Genomic DNA, 19200 nt, shown 5'->3' with positions numbered 1-19200 from the left:
CAATGGGATTAAAAACATATTTCAGACTTACTACCAACTATTTTTTATTTAGTTTTTTGTTCCCAGTGCGATTTTCTCTCTCTTAGATTGCGTGTTGACGCAATTTTGAACGGAAATACGTTTGTTTTAGGCTGTGCTTGGTTGTTCAGAAAACGTTCCGTAAACGTTTAGACAACTCATGTAAAACGTTACACCTGTAGCGTAAGGCAATTTTTAAACATGGTTGTAAACCCACACAAACACCATTAGATTAATGAAATGTTCTTGAAACACAACACAAGAAAACCATATAGTAAAGGGGACCGTTTTGTGTATTTGGCAGGAATATCATCAGCAACTGCTGTTGTAATTTGAAAAATAAATAACTGCATCTTGGTGTCAGGATAACTTTATTGTCAAATCACCTGTTACAGTACAAAAGGACATTTCTTCCTGATCATATAACTCTCATGATTCTGACCATTTAGAACAACAGCTCTAAAACAGTATGTCTACCACAACCCAATAATACATTCAGAAGGCTGTGGACAAAAATGTCAGAGCATCTTATCTAATATAATAATGGCTTTACACTCTTTAAACTCATATTTAAACAGATAAATGTTCTTTGATAGACCTGCAACAAAGAGTCTAATAATAAAAAACAGGCTCACATACACACAGTTCAGCTCAATAATAATTAAATACCACACACCTAATTGTAAAACAAACAGCAAATACAGTAACACTCAAGTGGCTTTCAGTTGAAGTGTGGAATGTGCCTTTTCCGCAGTGTTTGGAAATGTTGCTTTTAAACAGCAGAGCTATTCTAAATCACACTAGAATTAAGCATTTTTATTCAATGAACAAATAAAACAATCATAAAAAATATGATGACACCCCAAATATGACATATATATGGTACACTCATAGTGCAGCTAGTTCCATCGATAGCAATGGGAAACTATTATAACTACAGGAATATGGATAAAACGTATAAGGTATTTCATACCACTGATAATCTATATTCAAATAAATATATATGCTCAGTGAGGCATTGCAAGGTCCCATGATTGATTTCCATTATCTCATCCTCATCTGTTCTGGCCTATGTTTTCATAACTCTTTTTCTGCTCATCATCTTCGCTCTGCCTTCATCTCTTGGTTTCTGTCTACTCTCATCTCTCACTGTGCTTTGCTCCGCTCTCTCTCACGGTCAGCCACGTCGATAGCAGCCATGTTGCGGGAGGCGGTGATGAGGTGGAGGAGACTTATGCCAGACTTCAGCAGACAGACCACGCCGCAAACTCCCAGCAGCCATTGCAGCCACACTGGACAGAAAGAGAGAGACTTCCTTCAAAAACATGTGATGCAACCAATTTGTCAGTAAAATGTCATACGTGTCCTTTAATTCAACAGCACTTCAATGAATAAACCTGCCAAAAGGAAAGAGGGACAACAGTGAAATTATGAAGCAAGACTGCCTGCCGAGACTCACCCTGCGGTTCCTCGATGTAGTGCATTATGTAAAGCAGACAGAAGAACAGTTCATTCCCCATGCACATGAAAAACAGCACCGGCTGTGGAAAAACACTGATGTCAGAACAGCCAGTACATGTGAACTACTTCACTTATATGCATACTTTAAGAACAACTAATTAGGCTTTTGATGTGAGTTCCTGACTGTGTGAATGAATAGTGTGAGCGAGCATGTTACCCTGGATGTGTAGTAGAGTCGTAAGATGGGGTTGCCAGAGAGGTCAATAGTCTTGTGGCTGGTGGCTCCTTTCATCATGGAACTGGATAAAAAAAGAACAGGAAAAAAAAAAGACAGACCCATATTACTAACATGATTTATGTAGGTCACAGAGGTACTTAAATTAAATGCAATAAATTTTTAAATAATATTCTACAATCTGGAATCTAGGGGTCTGTGGAGATCATTGAATCATTGACTTTAACAATAATTTATGCAGGTACATTTACTATAAAATGCAAAAAATAAATAAATCAATTCTAGAGCTCAGTGGAGATCCATTTGATACTCTTAAGATACCTGAGAGGAGAAGAAAAAAATTTTTTTTGTTCATTTCTAACTATTTGAATGAACTTTAAAAAATATGAATAAAATATAATAAAAGAAAAATAAATTTCTTTATTACTTAAAGCTGCAGTAGGCAATTTTTGTAATTTTTTTTTTTTTTTTTTTACATTTGTTAAACCCATCATGTCAGAATATGAGAGATAATCTGTGGGGGGAAAATAAAATAATAAAAATAATAATAATAATAATAATAATAATTCAGGCTCCTCTGGCTCCTCCTAGTGGTCCTATTGCCATTTGCAGAAATACACCGCTCCCGGTAAGAAACAACCAATCAGAGCCAGGAGGAGTGTCTTAGCAGTGTCAATCATGCTTGTGTGCGCTGATCACATACCTCGAGTGCGCTTCATGCACAGTGCGAACATGCTTTCAAATTCAAGATTACCGGTCGGTGTGCCGCAGCTTTGCTTATTATGGCGGACAAACAATCCAAACTGCCAATCCCTCGAGTGGCACTCATAACAAAGACGGGTAAACGGAAAAAGACAGATGATGAAAAAAGACAAAAAGAAAGATTCCGATAGAGCCCGAAATAAAACAAGGATAAATATCGGAGCAGCTTTTCCGAGGTGGAGGAAGTGAATTCCTCATCATAGCCTATTGACTCAGTGTCAAAACTCTAGTCGCATAACATACAGATACAATTTTTACGCACTGTGCAAAGCAACTATTGAAACCTATTGATTCAATAGCTTGCCATGTTGCTGAGATAATACTAGTAACCTTATTTAGCGTTACATATTGATAGAATAATTACTTGTTTACTGTAACGTTACTGTTAGGGCTGTGCGATATTGAAGAAAAATGCGATACGCAACACCTTGTTAACTAATGCGATATTCTACATGCGATACGATATTGCTATTAGTGTGTAAAATCTATTTCATCTACATTAATTTTTTTTTTTTTTTAAACTGAGAATGATACCATTTATGCGATTTACATTCTTTCTGGAAAAAGAAAGCATTACAACAAAAGTTTGTCACAAATCTGACAATACAATTTGAACATCAATGTAATCAAACAAAACATTTAATGTGAATATTTAAAACGCCAAAACCTCTTTGCTTGACTTGGTAATATATAGTTATGTCAACCTAAACCTTAACATCAAGAACATCCAGGTAAACAAAGACTCCTGAACTAGGGGTGGACGAGGGTCAGACAGGGCTGCAAGGAGTTGTTTTTCGCAATTTTTGCATTTAGTAACTCTTTTAACATCAATCAAGTCACATAAGTAATAGTCATATGCCCTGGCGTTTCTCTGCTATATGTTGAAATACCTATTAAAATTATTCTGATATTGTGTGCCATTGTGATATGCATATTGCGATATGTACATTTACAATATTTCAATATATAGCACAGCCCTAGTTACCGTTTATCTCACTAGCTATTTATTACTTGTAGAAATAGTGCAACGTCATATAGTTACATTACATGTATTGTAAAATACATGTTTTGAGGACCAAGTTTGAAGTCAAAGTATGGGCACGCCATAGTCAATGTAAATAATGTTGTTGATGTTTCATCAGTGAATGTGCCATAACTTTATCCGCTGGTAGCCCTGTACTAGCCTGCTGTGAGGAGGAGCTGTGGAGGGAGGGCTGTAGCAGCAGAGAGAGCAAGGGGGAGTGACCTGCGAGTTGTGCTTGTTCAAATTTTCAGGCTAAGTCAACATTTTCTAAAAACTCCCTACTGCATCTTTAGAAGGCACAATATGTAATTTTGCAGGTAGTGGACGCTTACTCAAAACAAAGGTGTAGCTTGATGACGCCTTGATTTCATGGGAGTTCAATACATTAGATGCATGAGAGTGTGTTCAAGGTTATTTTATAATGCCATTCTGTGTTCATTGCCGACTACTTTGACTTGTTGCACACTGCAGTAAGCCAGATCGATATTAGGCATGGTAAACACAGCACTCGTTTCCATGGTTTCAACTAAATAAATTGAAATCGGATATCGAGGGTAACGGGTATGATGTCATTGATAAACGGACAGTTCGTGTCCTGGTTTAAATTGCTTATTTCTCTGGATTTTAACATTCTTGGAAACATTTGGAATAACGTAAGTACAACAAGTCAACAAAATATATAAGATTATTTAAGTTTTTTGTAGATATTGGAAAAAAAATATTCATATGCCTTTAATTTGAATAAATATTAATATAAATTGTTAAAATGTGAATGTAGCTTTTTAATACTGGGTGTCTAGATAAATAGTTCTTCCAATAAATGCGAGAGATTGTGGTTTCTAATCTAGCCCAACATTTATTATACAATAAAACTGCCATCGTTTGTTTATATTAATAATGGGGGCGCATTTCATTTGCCAATTTCACTGCAATAAAAGCAGATATCAAATAATAAACAATTAGACAGTGTAGCGTGCGTAAGAGAGCTCTGCGGGGGTTGCACAAGCAATCAGTGCCAGTCTAGACAAAATGACTATGTAGCCTATGCCAGGATCTGTCTGATGAATGGCATGTATCAGTTTGGGGTGAGATGATCTGTAAATAGAGACATTTCTAGGACTTATACAGTCTTGAATCAACTGCTTTTGCATACATATCAGGTAGAGCTTTTAGGCCGCATAAACACTGTAAAGTTTTAAAAGTGACAACCACTCTAAAATACAGGAGGTCATCTCCTAAATGATAGTTTTGAGTGTGTGTGTGTACGGAACCAGTCTATATACACTGGGAAGTCCGAAAACCAGTCAGTAATTTGGTGTGACAACTTTCCTCACGCAGTGCAACATCTCTTTCGCATAGTAGCAGCACAAATCTCAAGCTATCTGGCGGACATCTCAGCATAGATGAAACAACGTCACCTGCAGCTCAACCTGGTAAAGCCTCTCATCTTCCCTACCAATCTAACTCTACAACATGATTTCACCATCCAGATGGGTTCACCTCTGATTATTACCCCTTCAAAGTTGGACAGAAATCTTGGAGTAACCTTTGATGACCAACTGTCAAAGACCACATTTCAAAGACAGATCTGTCATGCAGGCTTTAGCTGCACAACATAGAATGACTTCAGTGCTTTTCTTTGTTCTTTCCTCAAAGAAAAGCTTAACTCCAAGTCTGAAGCTGATTCGAAAGACCGCCATACGCCAGCTTCTTTATTTTCAAGTAGCACACAACTCTGCCATCATTATGTTAAGCCCCGCCCACCGACTCTATACACGATGTGATTGGCCTGACCAGAGTTTGGTTTTTACAGCTCAGGAGTTTATTGGGAGTTGCTAGACGATACTTGCGGCAGATTAGATTTGCTGCTAGGGTGCGTCTAGATTTCTAGGCTATGTTTAGGCCCACAAAAATTTGATTAATTTTAAATATTATGATTAATCATTATGATTAATTATGAATATTTGAATCAGTTAAGGAGATTAACTTGATATAGCCACAACAACATTACAATCAATCAGTTCATTCTGTCCACTCAATATTATCAGTATTACAGAATAACAGAATGAGTTATTCATTCTAAAACAAGGGTATTTTTCATGGCCATGGGTATGTTTCGTAGCATTTACAGCACTTCAGCGTGTAACAAAATCGATAATTTTAAGTGACAGTTTGTCTGCGGACTAGGAGTCAGAATCTTTAAAGTATAATCGTTTTCTCTGTTTTTAGCATTGTATGCAAAAGTATGTTTGTTAGTGTGTGTATGAGTGTGTAGAGAGAATGGTTGAGTGTGTATGCGCATGTCTGTATGTGTGCGTGCGCATGATGATGTTTGTAAGCATATTAATGGAGTAATCAAGGAAAAATGGCCTTGCTGTAGTGTTGATTACTGGTAGACACAAACACTTTCAAAATAAAATAAATTGATTCCTTAATTTGTACACAAACGCATATATTTATTCATTGTGATCAAAACGATATGGAATCCAGGATACTGATTACCAAACAATAAAACAATGCATTTTGGGGGAAATTCCAGGAAATACTGAACCTCAAATGAAATGATGCCTAGTCTGTACGATGCAGTATACTACTGTAACTGATTATATTAATCTAGTTACACATGTCAGAATAATAGTCAAACATGTTAGGCAGCAGATGTTAACTCATATGTACAAAAAAAAATGCTTTTAATATCAGCTATATTAAAATGTAAGCCGACGCCCCAACATAACCCATCAGTATCCGATCTGGGGTGGCCACCCCGTGCCAACCTTGTGGCCACGCCCCGCAACACACCACTTCAAATGTCAACATTAAATGTCTGACAACCCTTTCAGTTATTTAAAATCTACACGCTGAAAAGTTTGAGTTAGAAAAGTTTGAAAGAACGTGATTATAAACACAACGAGGCTGTAAAAGCAGACAATTTAGTAGACAACATTTTCCTGTTTAGCATGCTGACACTTAATGACATATTTGTTTGCAACTGCATTTTTCCCGACACACAAAAGCTTTTTTTTAAAAAAAAATCACGTGTGGGGTATTACTGATGTTTTTTATGTCGTATAAAGGTTTAAAATATCGTGAGCTTGTCAACCACAGACCTAGCCTAGAAATCTAGACACACCCTAGCGGCAGCAAATTTAATCTGCCCGCAAGTGTCATCTAGGAACTCTCAATACACTTCTGAGCTGTATTCCTCACAATCTGGACGGGCCAATCACATCGTGTATAGAGTCGGTGGGCGGGGCCATAAGGACGACAGCCGAGTTGCGTTTGCATGCTTCTAGTAAACACAGAAACTGGCGAACGGCGGCAGTTTTTCTAATCAGCTTTGACCGCGACTCTGGAAGACTTGGAGTTAAGCTTTTCTCTGAGAAAAGAACGGCACTGAAGTCATTCTTAAAAAGGGAAGATGTGTTCGGAGTTTAGCCGACCGGATACGGTGAATGTTTAATCTATCAACAAGCTCTGCTTCACCTCCGTTGCTCTGGTTGGTGTAGCGCTATCCTATCGCGTGCAGAGGGAGTTTGAAAGACAACCGTTTATCCCGCCCCTCGGATTGAGATTGTCTATGGTGAGTTTCCAGACCAAACATCTTGATGTGGGTCTGGTTTGTCAGGCTACCACAGACCTTATTTCAAGCAAAAACACACCGACCTTGGGGCAATGGAACCTAAAGTTCATAAATGAATCTTTTTTTGTTTTGTTTTATTATCTCATGCCTGCAGCACTTGTAGCCCTGGACAAAAGATATGTTGTTTCACACACCTGTGCAAGTGCAGCCAGTGGCTGGCCACGTCTAGACACATGCTGAGCTGAAACAGGAAAGTGTAGGATGGGTACAGCAGTGCCAGATTCACCAGCAAACACATGGTGGCACAACGGTCAGTCAACATGTCCAGCATGGCACCAAACTTTGTACCTAAGAAAAGAGGCAGGGATGGGAACAAATAGTGAGAAAAATCACAAAAAGGAATAAATGTACAACAAAAAGCTGAAGATCATTACCTTGATTAAGAGCACGGGCTGCATGTCCGTCGAAGGCATCCAACAGGGCACTCAATAGGTAACAAAACACAGCCGGGCCCGGGCAGCAGGGCATCAAGAAGAAGGATACCAGTGCCAGTACAATACGGGCATATCCTATTGAAAAGTGTGGAAAAGAAAAAAAGTGTGGAAAAGTGCACATGTTTACATGGTACTACGTATTAAAGTCGGCACGACACGGAAGTTGCTATAGTCTGTTCCTCGCTATTGTGATGTATAGTGAAAGGGCTTCTCAAACTGTCTGATTTTCTATCTATTATCGTGATAATTTTTGTTGTTGTGGTTTGCAATAACTGTAAGTGACATCACGCCCTCGTGCCAAAAAAACATGTCACCAGAGAGAGAAGGGATGTCTGCAAGAGGGAGGGGAAATTGTTATATTGATTACTGATTTTCAGATTTGGACCTTGTACTCAAGTGGAGGCCGCCGCCGAAATGCAAGTTTGAAGTTTAAAGTGCACGGATTAAATGGTTCACAATAAGATATACAATATGCATGTATAAAATAGGGTGAATTTATATTTTATGCCGACTTTAAATCTTTTATATTACACTGACAACATTGGTGGATGAATGTGCTGTATTAAATGAGCTTCACTCTAGTCTTATGGATCAGTGACAGCCTAGCATCATGTCAAACATCCGCAGGAAGTCAAAACAACCGCTGTAAAACATCAATAATGCCGGCTGGTCGCTAGTACAGTCGTACAGACTATACGCATTTGTAAACAAAATATCTGGAACCTTTATATACACTTGTTTTTAAACGAAGAAACTATATTTTGTCCTGCAGCCGCGGTTAAATGTGCGCAAGTCTCTGTCGCGCGCTGACGATGCGCGTTCGTTAACTCTTTCGATTGACTCACCGATCAAATTCGGGACGAACAAGAAGATATTTTCTTCGGTCATGGTAACGAGCGTTTCTATTTGGACGGAGCTCCCTGAAATTTCTCTCCCAGGTTTCTATTTCCCTCTTCTGTAGTAGAGCGTGGCGCTTGACGTCATGTTTCCTGTACGCGCTCACGCCGTCAACGGAATCCTCCCCTTTAATTGGCACGCGCGCTCTATTTTAGGTGTCACCAAAATGATCACGTGTCATGGCTGACCCCAAATCAGCTGTGTGTCACTGACGGTACTGAGGATGGTGGTATGAAATCAACCGTTCGGCAATGAAAACATAGCCTGCATTTCTTTTCTTCCCAAGCACATTAAAAGTTAGTTTGGTCGGTCTCACGGTCTGTCGATCTGTCACTCCATCCATCTGTCCACACACAGTGCTCACAGCTGGTTACGAAATATAATCACATTTAAGAGATAATACAGAGTCAGTCGGTCATTAATCCCTAAATAAGTCCGAATATAAGTCACTTTTTTTTAATAAAAAATAAATTTAACTAAAATGTTTAAAATTATTTGACCAATCACCATCAAGTTACGTCTACACGTAATCCAAGGCTGTATTATTACTAATGTCAATACCAGTCATTCTTTAATTTTACAAAATATAGTTTATGCTTGATGAAAATCCTTACCGTTATAACATAAAAAGGCTCTCTGCAATGTTCTGGGAAGGGTACTGGTCATTAAAAATAAAACCTAGACGTAACCATTAGATAACATTCTTACAATGTTAGGAGCTCCACACAAGACATGCTGAAGAATTTCCATTCTGAGAACTAGGCTATCTTGTATGAACTGTATCCGTTTAGCTATTTTTAGATGAAAATGTAATCGCAATGCCGTTATAAAAAAATAATAATCATACAGAAAATTATTGCAAAACATCCCATCAATTTTCAGACTAGGACTAAAAATAGCCAGACACCAGAACAAACATGTGCTTTTTCATAAGCAACCAGTAATTTTCACTTAGTGTGGCCTCTGTCTCTATGGAAACTGACTTTTCTGTACCTTCAGCATCACCAGGGTGTTGTGCATTGCAGATACAGGCTAGAAAACAAATGGTGTATTTCAGACAGATCACACAGGAAAGGTTGTTTTGTTTGTATCCTTTTTAATGACTTGTTAATCATTTTCTGTACAAGTTCTATAGCCCATGTGTTAAAGAGTTCTCCTGTAATCATTTCACCTGAATGTAATTTGGCCTTTTTTCTGAGCTCCCTGAACAACCATGCTCTCCATCAGCCTTTCACACATTACAATTTTGCAATACATTTCAGCGCAGGCTACACACTTTCCCACACATCTGCAAGCGCAATTGTCTTTGAACCCTTATAGCTCCAGTCCTTCAAACACTGCAGGATGATGACAGTAATTTCATATATTTACCTCAAGTTTCTACCACCAGATACTGAAACACCCCCTAAAAGAGGATACACTAATAAGAATCCAGCATGTGTTGCTGTAAACACATTACATGATAGCCCAGAGTTACAGATGGGCTGAGGATTTGTTTCTCCTCTCCTGTCCATAGATGTTAGTAACTAAGCAAGGAACGGCATAAGGGAATGTGGTGATGGGCAGGGGGGCAATTCGAAGGGAACACTGAAAACGGAGCGAGAAGTGATTGGCCAGGCACAGGGAAGTGAGGTACAGCATGTCTCCTTGGTTCAGGAGGCCGAGGGAGAATCCGAGTCCGAGTGAACGCTGGTGTCTAAAGAGAGCTGGCAGTGTGGGAGCACAAACGATTTCAGGGTTTTTTTCCCGAAAGAAGAAAAAAAAAAAAACATTACTGGCAAAATCTAGCTTCATCTTTCACTACGTTCTCAAGGGTATGCTGGAGATTTTGGTTGTCAATGTAAACAGCTTGTGTCCGTTTTTATACATACAATTTTTTTAATGCAAAAACAAAAGTAATGCATTCCAGAAAATAAGATGGAGGGAGAAAAGCCTGCCGAGTTAAAGATGGGGGTGGGGGGTGGGTTGTATTTGAGACACCTTAAAGTCGTCTAGAAATGTTCTATACAGCTAAAATCTCTTAAAATGTTCTGTACAAGTTTAATACTGGCTCTAAAATACTACTCTCCTGACAACGCACTGCACAATAGACTCCTACCCTGAGATGTAACAAGGAATGCTGGGATAGGTAGTCCTTTTGTAATATTTTTTAAATCTAAAACGAGACTCAAAATTCTCACTGTGACACTGCCAACATTTCCCCACCTAGTGGTAAGCATTGATAAAAAATAAAAACAATTTAAAAACAAAAGGAAAACATCGTAAAAAGAAAAATTAGTGTACAACACAAATATTACAGCGGCAGTAGTAGGTGTAGTAATAATGACAGTTTCTATTTTTTATGTCCCACTTTGTAATTCACATAGCAAAATTATTATTACCCTAATTAAGAGTTAGTGCTTGTATATACACACACGTTGTATAAGAACAATATAGATCAAAAGTGTTGAACAGGAAACAATCTGACGACTTTCCCAGTCAAACCTTCCACAGGAGATGTATTATACACATATATACTCAAAGTCATATAAATGTCTATTGTGTATGTTTGTATACAAATGGTCTCTGTACATCAGTCTCATGCACAAAAACTTGTAACCCAACTCTCTCTTATTGACATGTACATCATATTTACAGTGTGCATTAATAGTCAAGGAGATGGCTTATTCACCTAGCCAGGTTCAATCTCTTTTTTTAAAGTAATCTTATCACACCTATGCTAAAAACAGACACTGAATTACAGACCAAATGCAACTTAAATGGCAGCTTGCCCTTATAAGGACAGTGGGCGGAGTTGCTTTAGGTCAGCTGAGCCTCTAGATGGCAGTATGACTTTTACAAAAATAAACAAAAGGATACAGAATACAAAAATCTTTTAAAACAAAAAAACAAAAACAAAAAAAACTGCCTTCCGTCCTTGACTCGAATACAAATGTACAGTTTAAAACCCATAGATGTTCTATTAGTATTGTTTTAGTACTATCTACATAATTACACAAACATCAGTTTTATCACCCTCTTAGTTCCTCAGTTTACGCCTCGTCTCCCTGCAACAAGTTTCTGCACATGCTACGGCACCTTCTATTGCATCCGACTCGCTCGCTCGCTCGCTCTGCTCCCGTTAGCAGTAAAACCGAAAAGTAGGACTCATCCTCTGGAGGCTCAAACTCAGCTGGCTCAAACTCAAGAGAAGCTCAGAGTCAATGAATAAGTCTTCCATTATTCACACACCCTTCATGTCATTTCAAACCTGTATTTTTTTGCTATTTATCTGCAAAACACGAATGAATATTAGAAAGAGCGTACAAATTTAAATTCTGTCATGTCAATCCTGACTCTCTTTCTTTCTTGAAGAACATTAAACATAGACTTTCTATGTATGGACATTAACACTTGGACACTAATCAAAATATCTTCTGTTATGTTCCACAGAAGAAAGAAAGTCATACAGGTTTAGAGCGACATGCAAGTGATTAAGTATTTCCTTTCTTGGGTAAACTTTCTCTTTAAAGTAGCTTTTTTTTCCCTGTCATATAATGCTTTTTCATAGTGAACTACATTTGGCTCTGACGCATGAAAATCCAAAAGTGCTGCTTAAAGATCCCCCAAAAATTCTCCTTTTCTGTTTTATGGGGAAAAAGAAGCTTTTTAGAGTTTGTAAACAACATGAGAGAGAGTAAATAACGATAGATTTTTCATTTTTGGCAAAGATAAAAAAATAAAACCCTTGAATTGAATTGCACTAAATGAATTCAGCTTAATATGATCCAGGTTTAAACATAAAATAATATCTGTAAAAAATTCAAATCTTAAACCTTTAGACGTGCAAGAAAATACCTGGACATGAAATAGCAGAATTCAGTGGGTCTGCCTGACCGTTTAAAATAAAATGAAACTAAACTAAAAAGGACCAGTCGAGGATGAGCCCAATCAGCATTGGCACCAAGTCATTTTCATCCTTTCCCTCCCACACACTCAACAGTATAGCGTTCTGCTCCTGTAACAGTAAATCTCATTCTTTTCAGTTCCCGATCGAACCCCTGAGCCCTCCTGAATAACTATCCCTTGGAAACCCTGAGATCTATCTTCTTGTAAGTAAAGGTGTGACAATCTAAACACGGTTTCTCCTCCTCGCCTCCTAGGCTAGGGCTTTTCTCCCCTGCTAAAGCCCGCAAAATGTTCTGAACTTCCTGCCTGGTTTTCTACGAATAGGAGAGATGGGATCCGTTGGAGATGTGCGATGTCACTGATGTACTCCGACTTAAACCTCCATCTCCACCTGACCCACCAGCACCTCCGCCCGAGGCGGTTCTCCGAAGAGGGCCTGGACTGTTTCTCAAAGCCATCAGGCTAGGGCCCCTCACAGCCAGGCTCTCGCCCCTTCCGCCGTAGCCACTCTGAGAGGAGGAAGAGGAAGAGGAGGATTGGGGAGAAGATGAGGAAAGTGAGATGGGTGGAGGAGGAGGAGGTGGAGGGAGGAGCGCAAGGGATTGGGAAGAGGCATGGGAAGAAATGTGGTGCGAGTGGCCATGAGAGGAGGATGAAGAGGAGTGGTGACCACTTCCTCCTCCTCCTCCTACTCCAACACCTCCCCAATCCCTCTCTCGGCTGTCGCGGTACAGGTGTGGCGTACTCTGGTGGTGGTAATGCTGCGGTATGTAGCGGAGGTGATGATGCGAGGACGATGACGATGCAGACGAGGCGGAGGAGCGAGAGCCCGGAAAACCACGGGCACCCATTGCATCTAAATCCCTCTCTCGATCTCTCTCCCGGCTGGAGATTTGCTCCCCTCGGCTGAACCCGGCCGTACTGTTCTGGCTTCGCCAGGAGGGCGGTGCGGCTGAGTTTTGGACGCCGTGGCTCCACTGACTGCCCGAACGCGGCACAGGACGGGACGGCCAGCCCCCAGGGCCAGAGGAAGGAGGGTTGGGGTAACCCTGATTGTAGGCCTCAGCAGGGATTCCACTCAAAGCCATGTTACTGAAGCCCAGACGCATGCTCTCTGAGTCAAAGGACTCGATTTCTCGAGCTTGGTGCTCGAGCAGAGCTCGGATTCGCTCAGAGCGCTCGTTCTGCAGAGACAACATCTCCTCCTCAATCTGTGGAAAAAGCAAAAGCGAGACAGAGAAAAATTAGAAGAGACATTGGATGTCTTTTGATGCACATGGTACCATAGTGTCAGCTTACTGAAATTAATTGAACTGAGTTTCCGGTGTCTTTGCACTATTTGAAAAAGGAGTTCAAATCAAGCCCTATTCGAACGGGATTAGTAATATCTAGGGACAAAGCCGATTTTACTCAAATTTACTGACTTATCTCCCGAATATGTCAAGAATTGTAAATATTTTTTCTAGGGCCGGGACTTTAACGCGTTAATTAAGATTAATTAACTACGGGACTTTAACGCGTTAATTAATTACGCAAAAAAAAATAAAAAAATTAATCGCACTTATTTTTGCCCCGCGGAACGTTTTTCAATGAAGGAGTTTTGACGGACCGATTATACTGGAACACCAACTAACGCTCATGAGTCACGACAACAACCATGACAACAACAAACCATAGTGAACATGAACGAAGAAGCTGATGAGACCGCTTTGCTTGGCCCCGTGGATGGGAAATTTAGTTTTAAAAAACGAAATGATGGAAGCGTCGACAAGAGCATGGTTGTGTGCAAGCTATACAACAGGGGTATCCAAAGTCGGTCCTGGAGGGCCACTGACGTCCTGCAGAGTTTAGCTCCAGCTTGCCTCAATACACTGCTAAAGTTTCTAGTATGCCTAATAAGACCTTAATGAGCTGGTACAGGTGTGTTTAATTGGGGTTAGAGCTTAACTCAGCAGAACAGTGGCCCTACAGGAGCAGGATTGGACACCCCTGCTATACAACAAGGAATTAGCGTATCACCGCAGCACATCGAGCCTCAAATATCACAAATATGCTTTTGCTACACTTAATGGCAAACATTGCACTGGTCTGCTGGACTGAAATAAATAAACAATATTTTGTTGATTAAGCTTATGTATTCAGTCATTATTCAATGGTATGCTAAAAATCCATGTGAAAAATTGGGCTACTTCTCATTGTTCCAGGTCAAATATTTATATGCAATTAAAATGCGATTAATTTCGATTAATTAATTACAAAGCCTCTAATTAATTAGATTCATTTTTTTAATCGAGTCCCGGCCCTAATTTTTTCGTTATAGAGCTGCATGAAATCATAATCAGTCATATGTATTGATATCGTTTTGATTGTTTTATCGTAATAAAAATTATTTAGTTCAGTTAGAGAACAGACACTACGATTAAAAACTGAACACAGACCAGCGGCAGGAGTCAGATTTCATTTATCAGGAGCATTTCATTTATCATGAGAAGCTGACAATAAGCGTCCACTTTAGCGAGCTTGTCATTGTTCTGTTCTGTCGTTATGTTTTTCATTAAGAAATAGTATTGATATTTACTTATTGTATTGAAAAACATTGCCTAGCAACGTGGGGAGAGGACGCTGGCATTGTCTGTTCGCCGCTTCTCCACCCACAAATCATGTTAACTGTACAGTTAGATTTAGATTTAATTTTATTTCAAATAAAACTAGTCAAACAGCTGATTGCTGGCAGCCACTGAGAGGACGTTAGTATTATTAGCTCCTAAATGGGTGCTCATTCTAAAGTGAAAGTAATCCGTGTGGCCACACAGGAATTCATAACGGTGCACATTATGAATGCAGCCTCCATTCTTCGTGAAAGATAAAGATAGAAATGCGCACAGGAAACAAAAACCTTGCAAAAATGACATATGATCCACCTAATCCTGGCCAAACCACAGAGATGCCGAGTCGCACGGGACTACTATCATCACAGGACCTCGGTGTTCTGCAAAATATGGTAGGTAATTTACGGGGAAATTTTTACTTTACAAATTACAGACATGGCTGATTCTCATGGGATTAAGATCACAGACATTCTCTGCAATTATTACAATATCCAGGTCCAGAGGTCCAGAGATAATACTAATCCTGTGCGAATAGGGCTTCAGTCACTTAAAAGTACAATTTATAGCTAGGATGCTTCTTTAAATGTCAATATGATACACGTTTTTGAAATAAATCACTTATTCTTACTCTATTGTAATTTATTCCTGTAATGCCAAAGCTGTATTTTCAGCCAGCATCATTACCCCAGTCTTCAGTGTCACATGATCAATCAGAAATCACTTTACTAGGCTGATTTGGCGCTCAAGAAACATTTCTTATCACCTTGAATTTTTTTTTCAGGATTCTTTTTTAGAATGTTCAAAACAGGAATCTTTTGCAACATTATAAAATGTCTTCATAAGGTCTTTACTGTCAAATATAATGCATCCTTCCTATAAAACATTTTTTTCTTCTCTTTTTAATGAAATCTAACAGATCGCAAACTTTTGAAAGGTAGTGTCAATATTACAGCACCTCGTCATCATAAACCATATATTCACTCCATTTCTCTCTCTCTCTCTCTCTCTCTCTCTCACCCTCTGCTCAAGGAGAGCTCTCCGTATAGACACCCTCTGCTCCAGGTCTTTGGCCTCTCTCTCGTGTTGCGTGTCTGTGTGCATCTTTATTTTGCTCTGATAGGCGTTTAGCAGCTCCAGTTCCTGCTGCAGCTGCATGCGCAGTGCTCGGTACTCGTCCTCCTGTGTCTCATCTAATCGCAACTGTTGGGGAAACAAAAAGGTGCGAAATCAGTAGAGAAGCAGCCAATGAAGAGATTTTAGGTCTAATAGGGTCTATTTAGGTCATAAGTAGACAAACCTCACAAAACCAGTCAAGAACATTTGCGGTTATATTCCTCAAAATCAATGTTCTTGTCCAGTTTTGTTGAGATTGCCTCAGGCATGTGAAAGTACACATGCATTATTATGGCTACTGCATCAGAAAGTATGCATCAGTAAAAGAGAAACAAAAGCATTAAAAGATGGTCTCTCCTTGCCTTACTCACAGCCTGTGTGGACAGCATGTCTTTGATGGAATGGTCGTACTGTTCGGCCAAGATGGCCAGTTTACGTGTTTGCTCCTCTTTGAGTCTCTTCAGTAGGGTTTTATGCTCTGATTTGGGGGTGGTCTCCAGCAGGTGGTTCCGCAGGGCTTTGTATTGCCGTGTCTGAATCTTACAGGTGTCTTGGAACTGACGTTTGATCTGGAGCTCTTTTGTCTGAAAGAACAAAAAAACAAGAAACATATTTGATCACTCAAGTTAACATTCAAACTAAAGTCTCAAATTCATCTGTTGAGTACGTGTACCTTCAGATAATTACATTTTTTCTTCAAAATGGGAAAACAAAGGAACTGTTCATCACGGAATAAGTAAAGAGGGGCCTCACTGGTGGGTTTTGCTGTTTCATGCATACTGAGCTTTTTACACTGTTAAAGACTTGGATTCCCATCCTAAACATAGACAAAGTTTCAAAAACTAATGTTGGACGTTTGATGTAGTATTTCTGTGTCAAAAATACTTCTTCGGTTTCTCACAAGTTTCTGAGAGTTTTTTTTCGAGTATGGCTCGGCTTGACGTTAATAGAGCGGAAGGTCCTTGTATGGGCCGTACGGGCTCTTCTCCCGGTAGGGTGCGCGCGCGCGTGACTAGAGCGAGAGAGGAAATGCACGCCCCTAAACACTCCGCGCTGCGCTCCACTTTATTCCTATGGTTGACGTCGAGCGACTTCAACGCTTCAGCACAGCATTCCGGGAAGGCAGCGCTGCATTTGAACCGATTTGAACGCAGAAATGACGGGAAGCTTCACAACATCGCTTCAGTCGCGTCGCAAAGTGGATTTCCACGGTCACTGCTGTCACAGGACTTCACCAAATCATACCAAAGAAGTGTGTTTTTGACGGAGCGGTCCCAGCGATAAAGGTTCGGTCCTGCTTTGGAAGCAGCCGGTGAATAAAACTTCAAATATCTGTGCTGTTGGCCATCGTCGCGTGAGTAAACATCAGTAAACGTCACGATCGCGTGCTTCATCATTCAAATGTAATTCAAAACAGACTCCATTGTTGTTCTATGTATAACGTTACACTAGTCTGACGTGCAAAACCGTTTTGCTTGCTACTGCTAAGGCTTAGTCGCATACAATAGTCCATAAACCGAATCATGTCCTCATAAACTGCGAGTAAACAGTACATACCACAGAGACGGACGTCCTGATGTTGCGGTTTCTCCTGTTCAATTTATTTCAGCCTCCGAATGATTCTGGATCATATCTGTATTAGCTGAGATCGATGGCGATGGGTTTCTCCACGCTTGAGGACGTCACCACTTTGCACGCTCGTCATTCTTTAGCTCCGCCCACATTATACGACCCCAGACGCTCGTTTTTTTCCGGAAAGACTCGGTACAGCCTATATTTCTTTTATAAATATAATGAAACTAAAGACTTTTCGGAGATATGAAGGATGCAATACTACTCTATAGGTACTCAACATTGACATGAGACTGACTAAAACTGAGTGAAACATTATTTGATGTGATTTGCCATCCCCCCAAGTAACCGTAACCGGTGTACAAGTGTGTGAGCAACACTACGAGTGCACTTGTTCAGGAAGAAAAACCAGCGCGTGCGTTTTAGCTGATCACAATGCCATTAGTTCAATAACGTATGGGATGACTTCCCACTTCCCATCCCAAAAACACTTCAATTATATCGGCGTTTTGACATGAGGCATGGGCTCTGCTCGCAACGGCCTATACAATCTACAAATAAAAAATAAAAAATATTACAAAAACATGCAGGATGTCTTACCTTAAATGAATAGAAATCCGATCTTAAATTCCCACGCTATATGCACATTTAACAGGAGTTCACGTCAAAGAAAGCAACAGATGCTCAAACACCGCAATAGAATTTATTTGTATTAGTGGTCGGATATTAATCCGTCTGATAGAATTTAGAAAGGCATTTACTCCTGGTCTTTTTGCAATCGGATCGATATCTGATCAGAGAAAACGAATTTAGTGAGGTGGTGTAAAAAGGCCATAGCCTAATAACTCTTGCAGCTGCGCAGAAGGAACGCGCTGCTGCTGGTGCAGACTCTGAAAACAGCGCGAGCCCGTCTTGACAGTCGCGTCGTCTCGTGTTGTTTCCACCAGCGCATCATGCGCATCTCATAGTTTCTTTTAATTAATTAATGTCTAAAATATAAAAAGGAGAAGCCTAAAATGAACGTGTCACCACCACATCAGCACTGAAACCATATACTGTTAATATAAGTTACAGGTAAATACAGGACGATAATCGCACAACCTATTCGATATTCTATAATTAAATCAACTAATCGAATATTCAAAAATCGTGACTCATCCCTAATACGTTTCTCAATAACGTGGTAAATATGGATATTTTTTTAACAAACCCATCAATTCACTTAAGAAGGCCTTTATTAACCCCCTGGAACTGTGTGGATTACTTTTATAATGGATGGATACACTTTTTTGGGCTTCAAATTTTGGACTGCCATTATAAAGCTTGGAATAGCCAGGCAGTTTTAACATAACTCAGATTGCATTCGTCTGAAAGAAGACTGTCATATACATCTACGATGGCTTGAGGGCGAGAAAACCATGGGGTAATTTTCATTTTTGGTTGAACTAACCCTTTAATGAGAGTTATTTGACTCCACTGTGATTATTACCTCTTACAAGATGGGACATTTAATAAATAATTACCTTTAAAAATGAATGAAATAATCT

At 39.7% G+C, this 19200-nt stretch overlaps 2 protein-coding genes across 3 annotated transcripts in view; both read right to left on the bottom strand.

Annotated features, from left to right (window-relative positions):
* Positions 1-372: 372 nt before the first annotated feature.
* On the bottom strand, positions 373-8585 carry cdipt (CDP-diacylglycerol--inositol 3-phosphatidyltransferase (phosphatidylinositol synthase)). Its single transcript, XM_067428863.1, has 6 exons — positions 8420-8585; positions 7515-7649; positions 7275-7428; positions 1697-1778; positions 1478-1559; positions 373-1310 (listed from the first exon to the last, which is right to left on the bottom strand). Exons 1-6 carry the CDS (start codon positions 8460-8462, stop codon positions 1165-1167), a joined length of 642 nt encoding a protein of 213 aa, XP_067284964.1. The 5' UTR covers positions 8463-8585; the 3' UTR covers positions 373-1164.
* A 966-nt stretch (positions 8586-9551) lies between these two features.
* taok2a (TAO kinase 2a) overlaps positions 9552-19200 on the bottom strand; it is a 47831-nt gene continuing 38182 nt past the window's right edge. The window contains exons 18-20 of one of the 2 annotated variants that reach the window (XM_067412792.1): positions 16444-16665; positions 15986-16168; positions 9552-13570 (exon numbers count right to left, since the gene is read on the bottom strand). In XM_067412792.1, the coding sequence (XP_067268893.1) occupies positions 12674-13570; positions 15986-16168; positions 16444-16665 (1302 nt within the window). In that variant the 3' untranslated portion in view covers positions 9552-12673. The remainder of the gene's footprint in view (positions 13571-15985; positions 16169-16443; positions 16666-19200) is intronic. The other variant, XM_067412798.1, reaches the window with a different exon arrangement.

Source organism: Pseudorasbora parva, chromosome 2, assembly GCF_024679245.1.
Source record: "Pseudorasbora parva isolate DD20220531a chromosome 2, ASM2467924v1, whole genome shotgun sequence".
Lineage (NCBI taxonomy): Eukaryota > Metazoa > Chordata > Actinopteri > Cypriniformes > Gobionidae > Pseudorasbora > Pseudorasbora parva.
This window is presented reverse-complemented; position numbering and strand designations above follow the sequence as displayed.

Bases quoted from the DNA above. Each gene is read 5' to 3' on its own strand.
- cdipt (XM_067428863.1), bottom strand. From the start codon at position 8,462: ATGACCGAAGAAAATATCTTCTTGTTCGTCCCGAATTTGATCG. The intron at 7,650-8,419 runs GTGAGTCAATCG...ACTTTTCAATAG, and splicing joins GTTCGTCCCGAATTTGATCG to GATATGCCCGTATTGTACTG. The intron at 1,779-7,274 runs GTGTGTGAAACA...TTTTTTATCCAG, and splicing joins CACTGGCTGCACTTGCACAG to TTCCATGATGAAAGGAGCCA.